Raw genomic sequence first — 23,744 nt, 5'->3', positions numbered from 1 at the left:
AAAACAATAAAAACACAATATAGGTAATAAAAGCTGACAGTACAAATTAGAAAGAAATGATAATAAATAAAATAAAAATAGAAAACAACCAAATCAAAATTGAAAACAAATTCAACAACAGGGCTGGACAAATCACAAAAAAATTTAGTCGCCAAAAAATTTTTATCCGGTGAAAAAGGTCCAAAATAAAATGCGGCTTTTAACTTTTTCAGGGCATTCCCCCCCCCCCTTTCACGTTCGCAGGCTTGCTGCTATAAATACCAAATATGTAATTTAGTAACTACAAAAAAAAAAATTTAAGCACCAATACCTATTTTTTTGTTGCCATGGTGACCTGGCGCCTGGGATTTGTTCAGTCCTGTTCAAAAACAAAAAAACAAAAAAATCGTTAAAACGGGTAAACTCTCAAAAAAAAAAAAGCGATAAGTCGAAGTTAGATTTCTGAAGATTTCTCGATACGATGAAGAATATACAAGCTCTGGTGGTAAAATGTTCCATGTTCTGCCAGTCCTGCATATATAGCTATTGAATCTGACGTTGCTTCTTGCCATTGGTATTTTGATTTGAAATGAATGTCGACGAAATGTGATGCCTGATGACGCAGTTCAAAAAATGGTGTGATTGAGGAAGATGTGTAAGTATAAGGTATCTAAAATTATGACCACCCTGTACACTCTATATAAGTGCAATTATGTCAATAAACTCTTGATTTTTTTATCGTTACAGTTGATTACAACAGGGTGGTATTAGAACCGTTGCAAGGCGTCCCGGATTCGGATTATATCAATGCCTCCTATGTTGATGTAAGTATCATATCTTTGTTCTCTTGATTCTGACTTGACTATGGTAAAAACTCAACCATCTTGATAGCGATTCACTAGAGCAAGCTTTCTTCAACCTATCACACAGTGCAAGGTCTCAATAATTTCTTAAGAAGCCCGAGGGGCAATTCCTGGAAGAGCACGGCATCCTATGTCGGTAAGATACTCGCCTAAGGGTACGAACAAAGTACACGCGGGTTTCTAATTCTGCGAGTCGGCACCGTTACGGATTGATCGGAAAAATTGAGATTCGGGTTTTTAACCAATCAGCAACAGCACCGATTCCAACAATCGAAAGCAAGCGTGCACTATGTTTGTACCCTAAAGTACCAAAGGATGTTTTGAGGTGTCGCGAGTTCGATATCCGATTCGTCCTTGTCAGCAACTTTCCTGACGCGGGTACTACAGAAACGGTAACATGACCATAGAAAAAGATTACTACTGCAGGGAGTCCCACACGGTATTAACGAGTGGTTACCCCGCACTAACTTCCCAATGAGTATAAAAAAAAGCTGCCGTTCGCAATCAGCAATAAATTGTACGTTCCGGTCTCGTGTGCAGAAAATGACTGGTGTGTCAAAAATTATCAATGCGTTGAACCAGTGATGGTGATAGAAATTGATAGGAACCCACGTTCTGTTACACTAGGGGATGATGTGAGTACATTCTGCCATGAGGACTTGGGAAACCCAAAGCATTAATTGGACAGCTTCTCTATAAAAGGAACCACAAGCTCCATTAAATTAAAACTGAGATAAAGCTATTTAAAGTTATCTTCGATTCAGTTATCTCTTTAGTTGAAAATTGGTTCAAGTGCACACAGACGGCGCATCACAGTCTATATTCCACTTCGTTCTATTTAGATAAAAAAAAAATCCCACCTCTTTTTCAATAGTTCAGATGTTTCTTTCTCCCTCTTAAATCTCAAAAATTTTAAAAATTGGGCTTGGTTCTTTTTATATAAGAACCGGCCAATTGATCTATGAGAATAAGAATACTTTCCATCACTGGAGGCTTTAACATCTTTTATATACATGGACAGATGCAAGAACTGTTCATACTCATTGCCAGTGAACCATTGTAAAAATTGTTTATAATCTCAAAAATGATGATAGAGATAAATAAATTACATAAATCTTCATGATCAGGAACAATTCTTGATAATCTGCAGAATTTTATCTAGTATTTCAATTGGCTACTTTTCACGTAAATCTGGTGAGATTTCTTTTGTCACTTTCTGGTGACAACGAAATCAACCTGTGTGTGTGTGCGCGCATGTATACGTGCGTGAGCGTGCTGTACTTCCTGCTCAATTTATACTACTATGTTTAAAAAGTTCGAAGTCTTACTTTACTACGAAGTAATGTATACAGATAGAACCTGTTTATTTGGTGTTTCCTTCGAAATAACTACTCTGCTGTGTGCAATTATGCATTTTTGCTATTGTTCATACCAGTGTTAGCCGAAAATATAATTCTGGGGAGTAATTCCACACCTCTCCAAAGTTTTAAGGGGTATTTTTGTAAAACGAGGGTATTTTTTTTATCAGTGAGAAATAACTCTATTAAAAAATTACCTCAAATTTGAAGGAGTATTTTCACCCCTCAACAAAATTTACAAATACAAATACAACCCCACAACAGGCAAAATGCCCAACGAGGTGGCTGAGAAAAAGATGCCCATAAAAATATAGCAACCCAATTAAAAATACAATTAACATTTGGAGGAGTAAATTTGAATTTTGGTGCTTCACTGGTTCATACAACGATGCAAATCCGGATTGCCAGCCTTTTTTGTCACCTCTTCCAGTGCCTTCTTCACTGCTCGCTGCACTTCTTTGGAATCCGAGAATCGTTGATCCTTGGAAATTCTTTTTCCCAAGGAAAAAGGCAAATGTCACATGGGGCGAGATCAGGGAGATAAGCTGGTTGTAGAAATATCGGAATGTGATGTTTTGACAGGTAAGTCTGACACCAAGAGGGACCTGTGAGTCTTAAAACGTCTGCATGATTCAGTGAGATCCAAGCGATCAGATCTTTAAAGGCCAAGTCGAGGGTGCTACATCATGACAATGAGCTCGCTCACAGGTCCTTCCTGGTGTCAGATTTACCTATCAAAACATAACATTCCAATACTTCTAAAACCAGCTTATCACTCCCGATGTTGCCCGATGTGATTTTTTTCTTTTTCCTCGGATGAAGAATTTGCTTCAGGGGCAACGATTCTCAGGTTCCGAAGAAGTGCAGCGAGCAGCGACGAAGGCACTGGAGGATGTGACGAAAAAAAACCCTTGCAATCCGCATCTACATCTTTGAATGAACAATATCAAAAATGCATAATTGCACAGCAAAGTAGTTACTTCGAAGGAAACGCCACATAAACAGTTTTTATCTGTATCCATTTTTCCGTAACAAAATAAGACTCAGAACTTCTTGAACGTAGTAGTATTAATGAACTGTTAAGTTTCAAATGTTTAATTTTTTCATTAAGCGGTAATTGGCACAACGCAAATGGTGTATGTTTTGAAAATATCGCATTTCAGAGAGTTAGGTTTTTTTCCTTTCAGATTACAGCTTCATCTGATACACAAATTTGTGATTGATTTTTAGATTTTGTCTAACTGAAAATTTACTGTTTCCCCAACTACCCAATGCAGCAAACAGTTCATTTCAGTCGATTTTCGTTTTTGTTTTCTCAAATGGGCCTGTAATTTTAGGGACACTGTGTATTTTAAATAACTCGGCTAGGAGAGTTGGGGCATTATATTGGTTTGACACGGCTGTAAAGAACGAAAATAAATTTCTGATCAAAAACGCTTTTATTTAGGAAATTCTCTCGGAACCAACAGTTAATTCAACCTTGGCGCAAGACTAACCGTATCATTATCAACAACAAACATTTTTAATCCACTGCAGGATGAAGGTCTCCTCTAAATTTTTCCATTCTGCTCTGTCTGATGCTTTAGCCATCCAGTTGACTCCAGCCACTTTCCTGATCTCGTTAATCCATTTTGCGTGGGGACGCCTTCTCGAACGTATAACACCACTGGGGTACCAATCCAGAATACAATCTATCCTTGTGATCCCTAGCATACATCTTTCCTGAATCTATATATTCTAGAAACCTTGCATCTTTCCATGCTCCTTTGTGTTGTATGTAGCCTTTGTATTGTCTTGCTTGTGAGTGTCCATGTTTCAGCTCCATAAGTCAGTACTGTTCCTTCTGCTCCCTTTCCTTTGTTCCGATCCTGTTCTTCATGTATGTATAGAGTATTATAAAATTCCTCAACAATACTAATGATTTCATTTCCATCTTTTGTGATGGTTCCATCTTTCCTTTTTAGTGCAAAAATTTCCTTTCTCCCAACACACAGTTTTCGTTTTGCTGATTTTAAGCTCCTATTATCTTCCAATGCTTTCTTTACAATGTGACAATTAAATTTCCTGACATCTTCTGTAATCCGCTTTCGTACTGTCTTACAAAGTTCTGCATATTCCACTTTTGATTTAGGGCCATTCCTCTTAATCCGAAATTCTCTCCGGTCTTTCATAAATTTTTCGTTTGATCTGTTATTTTCCTTCACCGGTTTGATTTCTTTTTTCTCCAGCGACTTCTTTTGCCACTTCTTTTAGGGTAGTGGTAAAAGTTTTGTTCATCGTGGTGACATCTTGTTCATCCTTGGTGGTGTTATATAGCAAATCAAATCTGTTCTTCACCTCTAACTGCAATTTATATCGATGTTCTCGAAGCTTTTCCATATCAGTTTTGTATGACAATTTTTTTTATTTTTGATAAGTTTCTCTCTTTCCATTCTAGTGTTAAGCTGTATTCTACATCTAACCAGTGGATGATCACTTCCTGATTGAATTTGTTCAGAACACTGCTGTCTTGGGTCATATGTTTCTCATTATATAGGATGTAGTCGATCTTACTAGTTGTTTCAGTTGGGCTTCTCCAGATCCACGTTCTTTGGGGTTTCTTCTTAAAAAATGAATTCATGATGCATAACTGTTTGTTCTCTGCAAATTCGACGAGTCGGTTTCCTCTGTCGTTTCGTACACCGTAACCATTACTTCCAACTGAGCTTTCACCATTTCTTCTCTCTCCAATTCTGGCATTGAAGTCGCTCATTACTATTTTGATATGATGGTTTCCTTTACTATGCAGCTCGTGTAATTCTTCATAAAAGTCTTCTACATCTTCCTCAGAATAGCTTATTGTTGGTGCATAGACTTGTATAATCTGTATCCGGTATCTGCTTGCTATTTGCGTAACCAGTTTTGCAACTCTATCAGATGTACTATCTAACTAAGAACTTTTAATTTCCTGTTAACGTTTCTCATTTTCCTATTTTTAATTATTATTATCTAGCTTTAGCAATAGTGTTATTATGCCTCGACCTCGACTAGTGCTGTGTAGAGCTTGCGACGGGAGGTTTCCCTGATCTAGGGGTATATATTATATAGCATATAGTAGCTGATAGTTTCAATTGTAAAGGGTGCTTGGATAGGGCAAGGCTGGAACTCGAGGTCGAAGCTTTACGGGGAAAAGTTAGGGTGCTAGAGGGCCCTAACTTTAATACGTAGTAACTATAACGTAGTGGCTACGTAACTATAACGTAGCCACTGGTCGTCGAGCCACCTGTTTTGATGAAGAAGCAATTTATTTATTTATTTATTTAAAATACAAAGATACAGGTTTAAAACCCAATTACGATCTCCACGAACAACGACAGTTTAGAGGGCGAATGTGTAGTCGTGGATGAGGTAGAAGGGGATAGTTATAGGGGTTTAATCATCGGCGATTCTATGGTTAAGGAACTTGGGAACAGAGTGTGTACGGATTTTCGGGGTTTCGAACGCTGTTGAGCGAGTGGTGACCCGATGTATTTCAAATTCCAATCTTATTCCCAACGAGGGTTAAAGGTGCAAGAATCCCTGCTTATAAGGATTTTAAAGAAGAAATATATATTTTTCCGAAGACATTTGGAAACAAGGACAAGTGATTACTTTAGTCCATGAAAAATGTTTGGCCCATTGGAGGAGCCAATGGCTGTATTTCCTCCTGTCTAGGAACCAGAGCACGTATCCGGAAAACATGGCCAAAAACCACCTTGTGCATTTTTTATATACACCCCTGTGTGGGTGTGTTTCGTTTTTCTTTTCTTTTTTATATGAGGTTGGGCATCTCGTTGTCCATCCTTTATGATTCGTCCACGTTTGAAATATTGATGGCGAATGTCGATTACGTGACTTTGGTGAGCAGCACGTCCCTCAAGATGCCGCTCATTTCAGCTGATACAGCACTAAAAAAACGGAACCGAAATGGCTACGTGACTTTTTCCCGGAATCTCGGTGATGGTTCTTGATTACGAAAGCGAAATACAACAATATACTATTATTAAGATGCGAAATCAACTTCTTGACGTCGGTCGGTGCTTTCAATGTTCTTATTCATGTGATTTCGTGAGACTATAACATACAAGATGTGGTAAAAGTTCAATTGAGGGGAAATAACTCGGATTATGATCAAAGTTTATATACTGTATATCAAGGTTTCTCGATATTTTTCGGTGAATAGATAATACAAATTTATGGCTCTGTGATAAGGAATCAGTGGAATGATTTCGTATGTTTCATGTGCCATCGCTACGTAAAACGGGGGTGCACAACCTTTGCAGTCCGCGGGATCAGACGGATCAGATATGTGGTATCTCTGCCTCTGGCGGACCAGAAACTAATATAAATATACCCGTATTTTATTGGACGTAATTTTTGCAGCCCGGTTTTTTGTTTTTTTTTCGTTTTTCCCATATTTTCAAAGAAACTTGAATTTTTATTCTTTACTGAAATCAAGAATTGAGATTACTTTTATAATACAGACGAACCTCGCTATGGTGAACCCGGGATATAGTGAATTCATTCAGTGGTCCCAACTGAACACCTATTTAACTAATGTTATTTTAAACGCTTACAGTCGCTTACGCCGAGAAAATGGAAGTCCGCTTTCAGTGACCCGAAATGTCCCTCCCGCTGATTTTTTTTCCAGTCTTTCAAAGGTAAGCTTACACATATTAGGATCCCAAAAGACAGCATTCCTCAATTTCCGTGTGAAATCCCACACTTTCCCCCTCCCCGTCTTTTCTAGGAGTCCACTGGTGCACCACAAGCAGAGCCTTAATTAGGATTTTTGCCACACCCCCCCGCCCTCAACTTTAAAATTCGATAATAACATTATTCTTTGTTCTCATCTAAAATTGACGCCCCCTAAATTTTGCCACCCGCGGCAGTTGCATCCCTTGTCTCCTCTAGTTCCAGCCCTAACTACAAGACACCCCACTCTTTTCAAACTACTCCTTGAAAAATCGGAATAAGTGGAACAGATTTTGAGGCCAAACCTTAAGGTTTGTATAATTACCTAGAGGTATATGATGTGCCCGTATGGCGTAGTGGTAAGATGCTCGTCTACCACCGTGAAGGTTGCTATCTGTCCCGGGTTCGAACCCGGGAAAGGATATAGGTAAGATATTTCCCCTAGCAAACTTGAATCGACCACAATAAACGGCGCCTTTATTTCATTAATGGTAGTAAATTGCAATAGAGTGATGTGTTTGGTGAAGTAGTAGTAGAGGCATCTGAGAGAGAGATGCTGCTGTCTCTTCATAACTGTATGACCGCTTCAGACTAAACAGACGTTTTGCCATCTCAGCAGTACCTTTAAAAAATCGTAAAAATGACGAATTCTGTAGGGGAAAGATCAATTGATAAAATAATCAAACGTTTTGAAGATGGAACCAATCAGGGCGTAACCCGGGGCAGACATTTTCTTGTAGGCCCTTTAAAAAAGAAAAAATAATGCAAAATAAGTAAATTTTTTGTGCCCTTCCCCCATTCGGCTCAGTGCTCCAGTAGCCCCAGGCTAAAAAAAAAGTACGGTCGTATAGTTACATTCCTGGAGCCAGTAATTGGGAATATGCAGTTAGGAATTTTCCTTACTGAAATCTAGTTTCCTACATTTGGAAAAATCGCAGCGTGATCATCGCTGCTCACAAAAAAAAAAATCTGAATGGAGTAAAGAAGTTACGTCGGTCTGAAGTGAAAGCGGCTGTAAACATTCTGAATACGTTTTTTATTTTCTATAGAAAATGTGCACAAAAAACTTTGGACTCTTTCCTAATCGTCGATAAGAAAATTGATGAACTTTACTCAATTCAAATCGAAATGTATTCGATGAAAAATTATAAATTTTTTCCGTAGGATGTAAAAATAAAAGTAAGTAATACTACTTCAAAATTTTTCCTTTCTAATATTTGATTCACTGTCTATTCAAGTGATTAATATTTAATAGTAAATTGTTTATGGATTTGGTGAACCTTGGGTTATAGTGAACTTTTTATTGGGTCCGCAGATGGTTCGCTATAACGGGGTTCGACAGTATATAAATTAGATTATGATAATTTTCACTCTAATCATCATAGTTAATTATAGTAATATAAATACACACACACACAGTGATCTCTCACTTATAATAAGTTATATATATATATACGTTAAATATATATATAATACTCTGTAATGAGAGTCGGTGGTATCATCATTTCTATTTTAACCCTTTCTCTCCCACAAATTTGATAGTCTCTTCTATAGCTTGTTTTCAATTCGTGTACCTTCAACTCTTCTTTTCGTTGAAAACAAATTCTTGAGATTTTTTTTGTTCTCATTATGATGATTTTCATCATATTACTTAAGACCGCCAAGCTGCGCCATGCGTCAAACTCTCAGCAAGGGGACGTTCAAGTATTACGTCAGCAAATTTTTGCCATTTTTGATCCCCTCCCCTCCTTGTCAGTAAAAACTCTGACCCCCCCCCCCTCATCCCTTGTCAGCAAAATTTCGTCAGAACTGACCCAACCTCCTGACGCATATTGGTGGGATCAGAAACGTACGCGGGAGGGAGAGCATAGGGGCCACGTGCAACTTCTCCCCAGGCGAAAAAAAAAATATTTTTTTAATGCAAAATTTGTTTTTTAAAAATTAAAATTTCGAAAGAAAATACCTTTACGTGTTATTATAATCAATTTCTGTTAATTTCAATGCTATTTGAAGGGTAAGAACTCAAAATTTCTCTTTAAGAAGTTCATTGCGACCCCCCCCTTTAAGCCATATATGGTAAACCCTTGAGCCGCAGACCAAATGTGGCTCTGAAGGTTATCTGATGTAGCTTACCCCACTCAAACCTAATTTTGTAAAAATAAACTAAGCGACACATTTACAAATCGCTTAAATGACCAGTGGCACAAATCCAGAGCATTTAAGTGGCCCGTAGCACATTTTCAGATCACTGAAGTAGGCCTTAAAGATCCCTTTCACATTCAAAGATCAATTAAGTTACCCGCGACACAGTTACAGAACAATTAAACGATCTGTGGCACATTCAGAGATCACTTGAGTGACATGTGGCACAGTTTTAGAGTACTTAAGCGGCCTCCCAGTGCTGTTCTACATATCTCTCAAGTTACCCGCGGAACATTCCCAGATTACTTAAGTGATCCGTGGAATAATTACGGATCACTTGAGTGATACGTGGCACAGTTCTAGAGCACTTAAGCCGCCCGAACACATTTTTAGAGCACTTGAAGGATCCGTGAAATATTTAGAGATCACTAAAGTGGCTCTGTAGGGGACTTATCAGTAGGGACAATGTTAGTTCATGCACCTAATAACTATCCAAAGGTATTTTTTCCGTTTTTGGCGCACCGAATAAGATACCATTAAGAATATTTCATATCTTCATAAAGGAAGGTTGATGACGTAAGTATCATCTAACCCCCCCCCCCCGTCATCAAAAGAACAGCAAATCGGAAACCCCCCTTTCCCCTATCGATGCTGACGTAATACTTGAATGGCCCCCCAAGGAGTGTTGCTGCCTTAGCATGAGGAGAAGGAGCACGGTCCTTCCGTCACTCTCTTGATTTGTACGTTCCGATAGCGTAAGATTAAAGTTTTGTTAAGTTTTCAACGAGTGAGAACTTTATTGAGATTCAGTCCACTTGACGGAGCAGAATCAGAACTTTTTTGGTCAATATCTTCGCCGGAGAAATTGAGATTAAAGTGGGGTCCACAGACAATAATTAACCGCACTCGCAGTGCGATCAAAAGAAGGATTACACAAGTCCAATCGGTATTAGAAAACATTGATGCGATAAAATCGAGCGAAGAAACTGATGTTGTGCTCTTACAACAATTAGTGGAAATTGAGGACATTCGAACGAGCATCGATGAACTCTTGAGGGGGAAACGCCGCCTTGCCAGCGGACGCACAATTACATGACGCCTTCGACCAAATTGAGATGGAGGTGAACGTAGACGCACTAGAGCAGGGTTTTCCAACGTGAAAGCTCGCGCGGAATCCTAGATGGTAACGAGGCAATTCCGCGGAACCCTTAACAAATTTTGAATATTTCTTCAACATACAGGGTGTCCTAAAAGTTCGCATTCGCTCTACGAAACAAGAATCCTCACCTGCAGTGGACAAAAGTGTCAAAAAATATATATATTTGTGAGTTACACATAGTGTGACCATATGATTCATATTTTACGGGGCAGAATTATTTTTTCACAATATTCGGTTATTTCATCGTTTTAATAAAAATGTTAATTTTGTCAAGCTTGCTAAAAAAACTGACTTTGAAATTTTTAAATCGCGAATTCGTTATTTTAAATGAGCTATGAATCAATGGAAATGTTAGTTTTTTTTTTGTTTTTTTTTTCATACGGTCATCCTAGTTTTACACATACCTTCAAGATAACGAAAAACATATAATCTTTCAGCTTAACAATCTTTTTTTTCTCCTCCACATTCTTTTACTGAGCAATAGAACGAATTAGACCGTTACTTATACAGTTCACAGCCGATCCCGAACGGCTTTTTTGTTTCTCACCGAGAGGGGTTTGAACGCCAAACGTTTGGTGTGCAGACTTTCTTCAATAGCAATGTGCTGTTTGATCATCATAGCGCTGTTTTCGCAATAGGTCCTTATATAAGCAAAGGCACTGGAAAGGGAAAAAAGAGGATATTGAACACACATCTCTGAGCATCTTGTGGCACAGTTCACGAGAATCTTATCGACATGGGCTACCATGTTTACTGCTATGTAATTAGTATTACACAAACACCCACATCTTGACAGCTCATACACAGTATCACTGATTTCTCGTTTAAGTAGTCACATTAAAATTCACAAAATACAAAAAGCTGTCAAAAGAACAAGAAAATAGTAAAAAAAAATATTACCGATGAAATCAAGGCCGGAACTGCTCCGGGCACCAAACTTTAGATGGGTGGCAAATATCAGGGAAGAACAAAAATACCGTTATAAAATCATCGGAATTTAAGTGAAGAGGGTGACAAAATCATGTTTGCCTCCTCATAAAAATCGTAGTTACGACCCTGGATGAAATTGTCTTTAACGACAAATAATATTGATAACAAAATACAGAACAAGAGGAAAAAATTACTACTCACTGTACTTGGTCATGGGTTGAGTGTGAATTGTGGCATACACCATTCTCATCCGAAATGTGGAACGAGTGGTCAAAGGAGGAGAAAGAATGAATTCTTCTCCCCCCTCTCCAGTCCAGTGTGCCCAACCAGCACCAGCTATAGTGAATATGAACAAAAACGACTTGTTCTTTAGCATCTACAGAGTAAAACAAGACGAGCTAAGGCTTCAAACAAATAAGAACACAGCGAAACTATTCCAAAATCGCTGGATCGCTTCCGCTCTGATGAAAGAGAGCACAAACTGATATCGTGGCCTCAGAGGAGCGAAAAATTCCAACAAGCAAAAACACGAAAGTAAAAGGTCAGTCAGTTTTTAGCAATTGGCCATATAGATTTAGCCACCTGGAGCATGCTAAATGTTTGCTTGTCATGTGATGTTACATGACCAACACCGATTGCTCATTAAGAAGAATTATGTGATATTACTAGGGGTGGGAATATTGACATTTTCGGTGAACTCACCCACATACAATGACGGTCACTCGTGGGAAATTCCCTTACGCTTTTCTTTCAACATTAAACAAAAGAATAATTGGAAGAGAAAAACGCAGGTCAATGTCAATGCCTTCCTGGGGACCTTCTTCCGAGAATGAACATTTCTATACATTGAATCGATGTAATTATTGTAGATTGCAAAAATGTATCACTATATAATAGTTTTTCATTGCATATTGTCACCTCAAAAGCCCTAAACTTTGATGGTGGACTAATCGACTGATTGTTGATAGAGGTACGGTATCAGAGTCCGCAACCAGATGCTTGGTTAGCCGGAGCAAGCACGCATTAAGGAACGCCGCCCCCCCCTTTAATGTTGAAGGAGAAATCAGAGTGAAATTTTCGCCCCTTGTGGTCCAGCGCCCGGGTCACTAGAACTCCAAAGTTCCTCCTCTTTATAGTTTACAGCCTGGCTTAGAATAATTTTAAAAACACCCCTTTATAATGCACTAAACAAGCAATCAGCAATGTCGACAGCTTGCCGCGACGCCCTTGACAAAGGTTGGCGATACCCCTGAGAGACTTTGAGAAACACTGATATCCAGTATTTCGGTTCTTTTCTTTTAGACAACTTTTTGAACTCATGTCCAACTATTATCTGCTTTGCTTAGCTATGGAAAACAAAACAAACAAAAATATTTTTCAAAAAATGAAAAGTTACGTTTTTTTTTCAAATGTTCAGGAGAAAAATATAAGAATACTCAGGATTTAAGCAACGATGATGAAATGCGAATTAGCTATACTTAAGTAATTTATAATATTCTTTTGAAAAAATTTAATGTTGTGGCTAATTTTTCTGCAGAATTATTATATAACAAACAAAATGTGCAATTGAAACCATTGAATTTTTTGTGATATTTTCTGTGAGGTCTGAGGCGAGGTCATTTTCAAAGAAGTTTCAATTGTACGACTTTCACGCTTATACGACGTTTTGACGTGGCCTCTTGAACGTTGTTCCATTTGTGGTAACGAATCTCTAGAATGGGAGAAATATAACCTCACGCAAGTTAGAAAGTGTTTTGAGAGGGACCGGTTGGAATCAGTAGGGGCGGTAAGTCAATGGGAAGAATTTAGTACGAAACTGTCCTCTGTTTTGCACGACGTCATACCCTCTGTTCGAAAAAAGCGTGTTTGTACATCGCACCCTCTATGGTTCACGGATAGCGTGCGTAACCTTTATCTTCAAAAGAAAAGAGCATTCAGAGAGTATAAAAGTGGACGAGGGGACCTAATATAGTTTACTGATAAAAGAAGACTGTTGAAGAAAGCGATAAGGGATAGTAAAAAGGAAGTTGAATCTAGGTTGGCAGATAACATTGGAATGAATCGAATGATGGGAGCAAAGTAGCTGTCGAATCCTACGAATAACACATCATGATATTCGTAGGATTCGACAGCTACTTTGCTCCCATTATTCGATTCGTATAATATGGGTTAAAGCTCACACAGGAATTACAGGTAATGAGATGGCTGATCGTCTGGCCAAGGATGCCACTATTTCGACCACAGAGGAACAACACTTACTGCCAAGCAGCCACGTCAAATACCAATTAAAGAGTGAGCTGTTGAGAAAGTGGCAAGCACAGTGGGATCGTAACGTTAAGAAGGACACATATAGAATTCAACGGCATGTTCGCTGGCATCCTTTCATTTGGTCGATTATTATGGTTACAGAGCTTGGTCCGTTACCAGTATATTTAGAACGTTTTAAAAAGTCCAACAATGACAAGTGTCTTTGTGGTCAAGTCGGGACATTACAGCATTATCTGTGTTCCTGCCCGCACACTAAACAGTTCCATTTCGGCCACATTCCGGATAATGGAAAGCTTTGCTGGAAGCGACGCGTACTTCAGAGCCCCATCAACTTCGGCCGACTTCGCCAGCTGATCCGATTCCTGGACAAAAATCTTCATCATATCCATACCAAATGGGTTGGCACGAAGCGTAAACGAGGTGCTGATGACGACTATGTACCGGCTAGGTTCTTTCGCCCGGACCTTACTAGAATATACGATCTGCGGCCTCGTCGCTGAAACTCATCTACTGAGAGCCAAGCGACGTTGCGCCTATCGACATTTTGTACTGACAAATGTCTAATCAAATTGTAAATTGAGATTTTAATCCAGAGACAATTATCGGTGAGATTTTACGAACCGACGGACTCTTCAAGAATGTACCTCAACAAAGCTATGACCACAGTGTCAAGAGACGCTGTTTAGAGCGCATGGACGCCAGAATGTTCATCTTCGGAAGGAATCAAGAACTTTCAGAAGATTATGATGTAGATTTTTCTGTTGATTTTTAATTTCTCCCTCCGTATATTATGATGCGTCCATTGACGAACATTGATTATATGTGAATTTATATGTGCAAACTATATGTAATATTTTTATTTATTATTCTGAAGATATTTAATAAAATTTCCAGACACACCCATCCTCCAGGAACGCTTCGATATCTCAATGAGATGGGAAGCGGGGTGTGTTTGGTTTTCAAAGGTCAAAGATAACATTGGCTCTGACCCAAAATCATTTTTTCGATACGTCAATAATGGATGTAAGGGTACAGTTGGCCCCCTCTCGATAGGAGGGTCTAGGTTAGAGAGCAATGTAGACATGTGTAGTGCTTTCAATGACTTTTTCGCGTCGGTTTTTAATAGGCATGTTAAGATGGCACGGTTCAATTGGTATTCAATGTACGGATGTTGCGTGGGGTGATAAAATCCTCAACGATATTCAAGTGGAAGACGTGGAGGTCCTAAATCTTCTAAAAAATGTATGTTTAAGCAAGGCACCAGGACCAGATAATATCTATCCCAGGGTCCTCAGGAAATGTGCTAATAAATTGTTGGAGTGCTTTGCACAGATTTACAGGAGTTGTATTGCTGAGGGTATCGTCCCAAGGGATTGGAAACTTGCTAATGTTGTTCCGATATTTAAGAAGGGTAGTAGAGAAGCTGCGTCCAGTGAGTTTGACGATCTCCTCCTCGAAAACTTTCGAAATTATTTGTTATCAAAAGGCAGTTTGTGAAGTGGATAAACGAGAATAATGTATTGTCGAATAACCAGCATGGGTTCAGGAAGAGGAAGTCATGTGTAACTAACCTCCTTTGCTTCTATGCTTACATAACTAAGGCTTCGGGTAAGAGCAAAAATGTAGATGTTGTTTACCTTGATTTGCAGAAGGTATTCGATCGGGTGCAAGTGGTAAACACTTGAAGCGTTTACGTGAGATTGGAATTAGGGGCAACTTGCTGAATTGGATAGAATCGTGGTTAAGAGATAGCTCACAACGAGTTATGGTGAACGGGGAATTCTCTGGTTGGACAGACGTCACAAGTGGAGTTCCTCAAGGAAGCGTTCTTGGCTCCATACTTTTTGTCACTTTTTGTCGATAAACTCGATCAGGATATCGATGGAATTGTTAGCAAATTCGTAGATGATGTGAAGCTAATGGGGGTAATCGGGAATGAAAGCGATAGGGAGTTGCTCCAGGCCAACTTAAACAGAATTGCAGCATGACGTTTAGCGTTGATAAGTGCATGGTCGCTCATTTTCGTTCGAACAACACACGGTTCTCTTACGAGTTGAATGGTGTCACTATCCCGGATGCAACTAGGGTCACCGATTTGGGAATTCTCATTCACGAGCGGCTCAGGTTTTCTGAATATTGTTCATCCGTGGTCAAAAAATCGAATAGAATACTTGGTTTCATTTTCAAAAATGTCTCTTTAGCGTTGTCCTAAAGTAATTGTTCCGCTTTTTCGAGGCTTAGTTCGCCGGCACTGGAGTATGCTGTAAGGTTTTGGTGATCATACCTACAGAGGGACATAGACTTGGTTGAACGGGTGCAGAGAAGAGCTACGCGTGTCCTTATTGGCACACGGGGCTTGAGTTATTCAAACACCAAACATGGCCTCCGCTCTGTCCCTTGGGGGATATAAGCAGGCTGCCTTGCGGCTGGGCCATGCTGGAAAAATTAAAAAGCCCCGCTAGCCACCAAGACCACGGGCCGACCTCCGACCCACGCAAAGGACTGCAAACACTAACACCAAACATGGCCAACTCTGAAGCAGATGACCTACTGGCTGGGCCATGCTGGAAAAACTCTCTTGATATCCGGGCCCGGCAGGCATCCCTGGCCCATAAGCCACAGGACCCAACCCCGCCGGGGCCCCCATCGCCTTCGACTCGCGGCAATCACACCCGAAAGTCCCCGGAAACCCCGGAGCTGCCAAGGAGTCCGGGCGGATCGCCCATTAGAGACCAATGAAACCATCCCGAGTCATCCGCCTTCATCACCGTACTCTGTCTCCAACCATCAGGCGATCTGCAACACCAACTCCTCTCATCTTGTCCTCTGTTGTTTTTTTCATAGGTCCTAATCTGAAAATAGACATGAAAACGGAAATAGGATACATGTACAAATTCAGGTCCAATGAAGTATAAATGTATATATATATAAATATGTAACTTAACACTATATATGGGCTTAACACTATAAATATGTTAAGCCCATAAGTGTCCAGTTTGATGGGAAATCCAGCAGAGACAAATTTCTGAAAGAAGCAAAAGCAAAGAAATTGTTGGCGTCATCAATTGATAACAGACTTAAATCGGTGCCTGTATATTTTAATTGTCACTTACGTCCATACGTCCTATAATTTTTTATTTTGTTTTTAATTGGGTTGCTGTATTTTTGAAACATATGACATCCACATTTGTTATGGGCATCTTTTTCTCAGCCACCTCGTTGGGCATTTTGCCTGTTGTGGAGTTGTATTTGTATTTGTATAAAGTAAAACTTTTCCTTTTTGCTGTCTCAGGATTGCTATTTAGGATTTGCTAGTCAGAAAAGTGATGAGAATCCGACACCACGAATCTCAATTGGCGATTCCAAGGAAGAGAGGCAGACTGAGGGGGGGGGGGGGGAGCACAGAATGCAAAGTAATAATTTAATAATTCCGAATCTTTGAAGACCCTTATAAAATCCTCCTGCAAGTCTTGAGAGTTTTGGAAATACGAATTCCCAGGATGTCTTCTTGACTGTTGTTGTCTGAAGGACTTGTGTGTGGGAATAGGAAGAAAGAAAGGAGCCCCAAAACACGAATATTGTTTGTCTCCTACTGGTCGATTAGCCCCATATTTCCTCTGAATTATTTTAGAGTACCCGTTCTCAACAGAAATAAAAAATTGCTTCAAGTGAAACAGTAACAAGAAAATTTTTGAAGCCACCAGGTTTCCAGGATTTCTGGGGTTCCGTCCCTTTTGATTCCGCGGCACCCCAAAAAAGCTCTCACGGAACACCGGTTGGAAACCCTGCACTAGAGGTATGTGCAAAATGCTTAGTTTCAAAACTAAAAATAAAATCGGAAGATAACCGGGTCGCTCAACCTGCAACCGTGAAATTGTCGGAGATTCCTTTGCCGAGTTTTTCGGGAAATCCGGAAGAATGGGGATCATAAAATCAGAGTTCAAATTTTTAATTAGAAACAATGAATCATTGAATGAACTTCATAAACTTCAGTATCTTCGAGTCTCTCTAAGAGGGGAAGCGAAACTTGTAGAAACGGTCGACAATACCTTCGATTCGCTTTTCGGAGAATTGGAGAAGTGATCTGAGAAGAAAAGGTTCATCGCTGACACATTTCACCGCTATTCTTAACTTGGAGAAAATACATCATGAGTCAGCTAGAGCTCCGAAAAATGGTGAATTTTATTTTTATTTTATTTATTTATTTATTATATACAAACCTGTGCAAGGCCAGTAGGCTCTAACTCCACAGGTGCACTATTCAAACAATCAATAAAATTGGAAAGAGACGGCAGGGAACATCAGTACACATTCATACACACGAATATATACAAAGAGAAAAATGCATAAAAGATGACGCCAATAAAAAAAAAAATAAATAAATAAAAAATAAAAAATCCCCGAACACAAAACAACAATAAAATAAACATGTTTACACAATAAAATTCAATATATAAATCAGAATAAAATACATGTATATATATATATATTTAAAAAAAATAAATAAACAAATAAAAAATCATCACATGTAATTCCAAATTGAAATAATCAATAGAACTGATGGAAAAAAAAAGTTACATAAATAAAACAAGCATATATGCACCAATAAAACCCGACATGAACTAAAATGCATAGCACATTAAAAATGTTGAAAGATCAGAAGCGTTGAGAGAGTGACAGAACCTGTGATATGTAGATGAACACACGAGATCTGGTGATAATTTGTTCCATAATACTATCGTGAGACAGACATCTCAGAGGGCTGAAACTTGTAAACCTTGAGATGAATAAGCCAACTGAGATACTGCTTGTTAATGCTATTTTGCCCAAGCTAGACCGTGAGTCACGCAAGCAATACGAAATATCGCTGAAAAATACGGAATTTCCTAAATGGGAAGAATTTGTTGACTTTTTGCAAAGGAGTCTTCAACGAGTTTCCTAAACGAAACCTAAATTCAATGCGGTTTCTAAACCTAAAAGTCTGACAGCGAAAGCGAATGCAAAGCAAGCTTCCTGCCCCATTTGTAAAAAGAGTCATCCGATTTATAAACGTAGAATCTTTCATGACTGTTTGGAATCCCATAGATTAGCTGACTGAGGCAGCGATAAGAGATGTTTGTGTGGGAAGAAGCATCACATTCAGATGGTATATATTAAACATCCATGGAAAGCATTTAACTGCTCACTGCTCTCTATCGTCAATTCATAGAGAAGATGCACAACCACAAAAACAAAACAAAAATGAGTCCCTTACTGAAAAAGAAGAAATCGCGGGGTCGGTGAGACCAACAAGAAAAAGAGAAAACGATAGAGGAATGTGTTGTGTCTTCCAGTGTTGATAATTGCTTACATTCCGAGCGAGAAAAAAGGATGTGATCTGTTATCAACAGTAGTTCGCATTCAGAGGTCAGCTGGTGGGGTGTTTCCAATACGTGATTTACTCCACGCGGGATCTCAAGTCAGTTTTGTCAGCAATGAGGTGGCAGACTCTTTACGACTTTGGAGAGACACTGTAAGCATTCCTGTTCCAGGACTGAATGACTCTGTTCTAAATATGAAGAAAAAAGTAACAGCGCTAATCTCTCGCTAACCGTTAAGGGGATTATACTAAAAAAACTCGATCTTTTTTAGTTGTTCCAAAGATAACAGATTTAACGCAGTCTAAAAGCGTTCGGATTTGACCTGCGTTGACCTTCCTAGAAACTTGAGTTACGCGGATCCCAACTTCAATGTCCCGCAAAAAATAGACGCATTGCTGGATGCAGAAATATTTTACGAGTTATTCGAGAACAACCAAATAAAATTGAAGAATGAACCTATCATACTTCAAGCATCTGTGGTTGGTTGGATAGTAAATGGGGCATTCCAGAATGCGGTGACCTATAATAATCTTTCCATTTAACGAGTTATCGGAATAAGGTTGAAAGGGGTTTGGCGAAGTTTTGGGAACTGGAGTCAATCGGGATAATGGGCAATCCTAAATTCAAGGAAGCGGACGAAGCGAAAGAGTTGTTTGACAAAACAGTCTGTTTTAAAGATGGACGATATGAAGTTGGCCTACCATGGAAGAGAGATTGGATAGACCTAAATGATAACTTAAGTATCGCAGAGAAACGATTACAGAGCCTTCTGAAGATAATGCGACATTATCCGACTTGTTTGCTCAGTGTCATGAAGTAGGCCTACTGGACAACTACTTGGATCAAGGGATTATAGGGGTCATTCAAGTATTACGTCAGTATGGATCGGGGGTTTCGATATGCTGACTTTTGATGACGGGGGGGGGGGGGAATGAAAGTTTCGTGGATCCTTCAAGTGATCTAATATCTTCAAGTGATTATAGACAGGACCGGACTTGGGCAGGTGCGAAGGGTGCAGTCGCACCGGGTCGCTAAATTTTAGGGGCCGCAAAACGAATTAAAAATGCTTTGTTTACATTGAGAAAAATACGTTGATTTCATTGAGTTAGTGCTTTGATAAGAAGTCAAAATATATCTTAAGATTCTGTCTAAGACGGGGACCCTCCAGATCTAGGATTTTGACAACCCCCTCCCCTCCCAAACCCGCGGCCTGCATCTCATAATTTAGTGCCCAAGGCAAATAATATTTTTGGGTGGCTCTTGTATAGTTTTGTTTGAGAGAGAGGCGTGGGGAGGGATTTGCCTGTAATGAAAAAAGCAGCCAAATTCTGTGCCCTGTAAATTTGTGGGCACGTGCCCCATTTGCTCAGGAGCGCTGGAAAAGAAAGAGCGCTGAATTCTCACTCCAACGACATACTTATTTAATACTACACCAGGGAGGGGGGGTGCGGAAAAATGCATGCTTGTTACAGCTGAAAGAGTATTCATGACTGATGTGCTGTGTATAGATGTTGTAGAGATGGCGCCCACATTATGCAGCAGAATGGGCCCGATGCCTATGCCAGAGAATAGCATAGGCATCGGAACCTGGGGGCTGAGTCTTATTTCCGCCCCCTCAAAAGGGGATCTTGAAAAATTATTTCGGAGGGCCGCAAAGCAGCTGTTTTCGCACCGGGCCGCAAAATAGTTAAGCCCGTTCCTGGATCTAGAAATGTGTTTGGGCCGCTTAAGTACTCTCGAACAGTGAATTATGCCTCTGTAACACTGCGAGACGCAGACGGTGTTACAGTTTCTGGCGCCTCGACGGTCTCTCGAAATAATAGAGCCGCCGACGCGCTGGTACCATTCATGTCGGCGGCTCTATTATTTCGAGAGACCGTCGAGGCGCCAGAAACTGTAACACCGTCTGCGTCTCGCAGTGTTACACCACGGATCTCTTGAGTGTTCTGGAATTGTGTCGCGGTCACTTAAGTGATCTGAGAATATGACACAGGTCGTCTGAATGTTCTGGAATTGTGCCATGGGTAACCTAAGCTATCTATAAATGCCCCGCTTAGTTCATTTTTACAAAATTAGGTTTGGGGGGGAAATGCCACATCAGATAACCCTGGGCCACATTTTTGTCCATGGGCCAAGAGTATTTATCATTATATGGCTTGGGGGAGGGGGGGGGGGGTCACAATCAATTTCTTAAAAGGAAATTTTGACTTCTTAGCCTTCGAATAGCATTTGAAATTGACAGAAATCGATTGTAATAACATATAAAGGTATTTTATTTCGCAATCTTGATGTTTTTAAATATTTTTTTTCATTTAAAAAAATTATTTTTTGATAGTTTCTGAGAGAGAGGGAGGGGGGGGGGCTCCCACATGTCGCCCACCTTCCCCGCGTACAGTCTCTTATTCCACCAATATGTGATAGGAGATAGGGGAGGGCAGATATGACGAAATTTTGCTGACAAGGGGGTCATAAATGGCTGAAAAATTGCTGACGTAATACTTTAACGGACCCATACAGAAAATGCCAGACGCGACGAACACTGATGGAAAACCAGTATACTATTTGCCACATTACGCAGAGTATTTCGAGCGGAAAAGCGTTACGACGCAAATAAGAATTGTATTCGATGCAAGCTCTCATAAACCAGCTGAACTGCCCTTAAATGACTGCCTTTGGACCGATGTCAACGTAAACCCGAAAATTTTTCATTTTTTGACATCATCTCAACAAAATCACGTTCCTCTTGCAGATGTCGAGAAAGCATTTCTAATGATTTCTGTTGCAGAAAAGGAGAGATGCGATGAGGTTTCTATTTTCATCAATACAAGGTGCAATAGCGATCATGTCAACATTCAAGAGTTTCGATTCAAAATAGTATTATTTGACGTCAATGCCAACGCATTTTTATTTGCTACCACGAAGAAAACGTACATAGAAAAACAACGCGACGATTACCTAGTTGCAACTCATGTGCTCGACATCTGTGTTTACGTTCGATGATCTAGTGGCTGGAGAAGACTGCGTGACAGACACATTGCGAGTCTCTCATGAAACAAGAGAAATCATGAGAGGTACCAACATGAATCTTTGTAAATGGATATGCTAACGATCCCAGGCTGATTTATCTATGGACGAAAGAGGGATTTACTGTCCATCCTCAGCATATAGATGAAATCAACGTGAAAAAAATTGTGGGAATGTCACGGGATGTTACTCGTGATTATCTAGCCATGGATATCAACGACATTGTGTAATTCCTGAATCCAGAACAGAAATACGAAACGTTTCTTGTTGCAAGCAGCGGGTAGAATATTCGACCCCATTGGATATACATGTCCATACACAATTAGGCTGAAGTGTCTATTCCAAGAACTGTGACTTCTAAAATTGCTATGGGACGATGAGCTTCCAACGGATGTCCAGAAGAAATTGATTCAATGGTGTTTGGAACTTCCACACCTATCCGAACTAAAAGAGCCGAGGGTCATTCTCGATCTTTCTGAAGATGACTCGAATGAAATAGAAATTCATGGTTTTTCAGATGCTAGTCAAGAGCTTACGGAGCAACGGTGTACCTCAGCGTCCGGTTCAGGGACCACATTTCCGTGAACCCGATTGCTTCCAAAAGCAGAGTTGCGCCATTGAAGAACCTTTCTCTTCCGAGGTTGGAGTTACTCGGAGCACTGCTCACGGCAAGATTGACCTGTGAAATTGAGAAAGTCGTGAGAAGGAAAAGACCATGCAAGGGTACGTCCATAGTGCACCGCTTCCCGCTTCTCGCTTTATTGCTTAAACCGCGGCAGTTGTAGAAGGCGAGATGATCCCGCGTGATTCTAGCCGGTGGTGGTTATAGTGCACCACTCGCGGGAGCGTCTGCCTGCATGAGCAGTTAGCATCATGGAGCTATCACGTGGGGATCTATTGTGTGTGTTTTTGTTGACAACAAAAAATATTTATCATAAAATTTAAACATGAAAGAATGACGAATGTACATGAAATGAATAGGACTCGCCTTGAAGTTGCAATGGGTTTAGTGTAATCGCTAATTATAGTTAATTAATTAATTGATGATAAATCAGCGATTTCGCTTTTAGTTCCACAACAAATTTTCGATTAGAAAACGAAAATTAATCGTTACAAAATTTCGTTTAATTTAGTTTTATCGTTAATTAAATAATTAACGATAAAACTAAATCATGATCGGTAATTAGTTAATTACCTAATTAACGATAAACGAAATCCAACGGTATTTTGATTAATTAACGATATCGTTTTTATTATGTCAACTAATTAACGATTAGTATTAACAATAATTAGGCGTCATAAAAACTCCGTTGGATTCAGTATAATCGTTAATGATCCTTAATTAATAACCGATTTCGCTTATATTATGCCATAACTAGTTAACGATTAGTATTAACAATAATTAATCGTCACAAAAACTCCAATTGGATTCAGTGTAATTGTTAATTTTCCTTAATTACTTAATGATTAACGGTTTCGCTTTTATTATGTCATAATTAATCAACGATTAGTAATAACGATAATTGTCGTTGCAAAAACCCCGTTGATTTACTATTCCACTATAAAACGAACTACTCAAGTTTTAGAGGAAAGTATCCGTTTTGAACTGCAAGCGGTGAGCCGGTCAAGCGAGAAAAAGAAATAATAATTCATTCCGGTTAAAGCGGGTAAAAGCAGTTTGAGCCGTTAAAAGCAGGTAGGCGGGCGCACTATGGCCGCCCCAATGAGTTTTCGCGATCTTTTTTCAGCCGCGATAAAGCGAGTAGCGAGAAGCTGTTCACTATGGACGTAATCAGTGTTGACGCTCTTTTGAACAGTGACAGATCACCATCTGTCATTTTCATATTGGTGCGCAGTCGTGACCGGACCGAGGTTCTTGATGGGAGACTTGCTTATGAGGACTCACCACCTGTGGTTACCGAACTGTTTGAGAGTGAGTAACCTACTC

General features: G+C 39.6%; 1 protein-coding gene across 1 annotated transcript in view; it reads left to right on the top strand.

Annotated features, from left to right (window-relative positions):
- Positions 1-23,744, top strand: part of LOC149065423 (receptor-type tyrosine-protein phosphatase kappa-like) — a 158,903-nt gene that overhangs the window by 38,777 nt on the left and 96,382 nt on the right. The window contains exon 3 of the mRNA XM_089254171.1: positions 727-803. Coding sequence (XP_089110297.1) covers positions 727-803 — 77 coding nt within the window. The remainder of the gene's footprint in view (positions 1-726; positions 804-23,744) is intronic.

This window comes from Pholcus phalangioides, unplaced genomic scaffold, assembly GCF_987345545.1.
Source record: "Pholcus phalangioides strain wild (caught in Gottingen) unplaced genomic scaffold, Ppha-v1.0 ptg000040l_1, whole genome shotgun sequence".
NCBI classification, from domain to species: Eukaryota; Metazoa; Arthropoda; class Arachnida; order Araneae; family Pholcidae; genus Pholcus; species Pholcus phalangioides.
The sequence above is the reverse complement of the archived record's forward strand: the minus strand, read 5'-3'. Positions and strand labels throughout refer to the sequence as shown.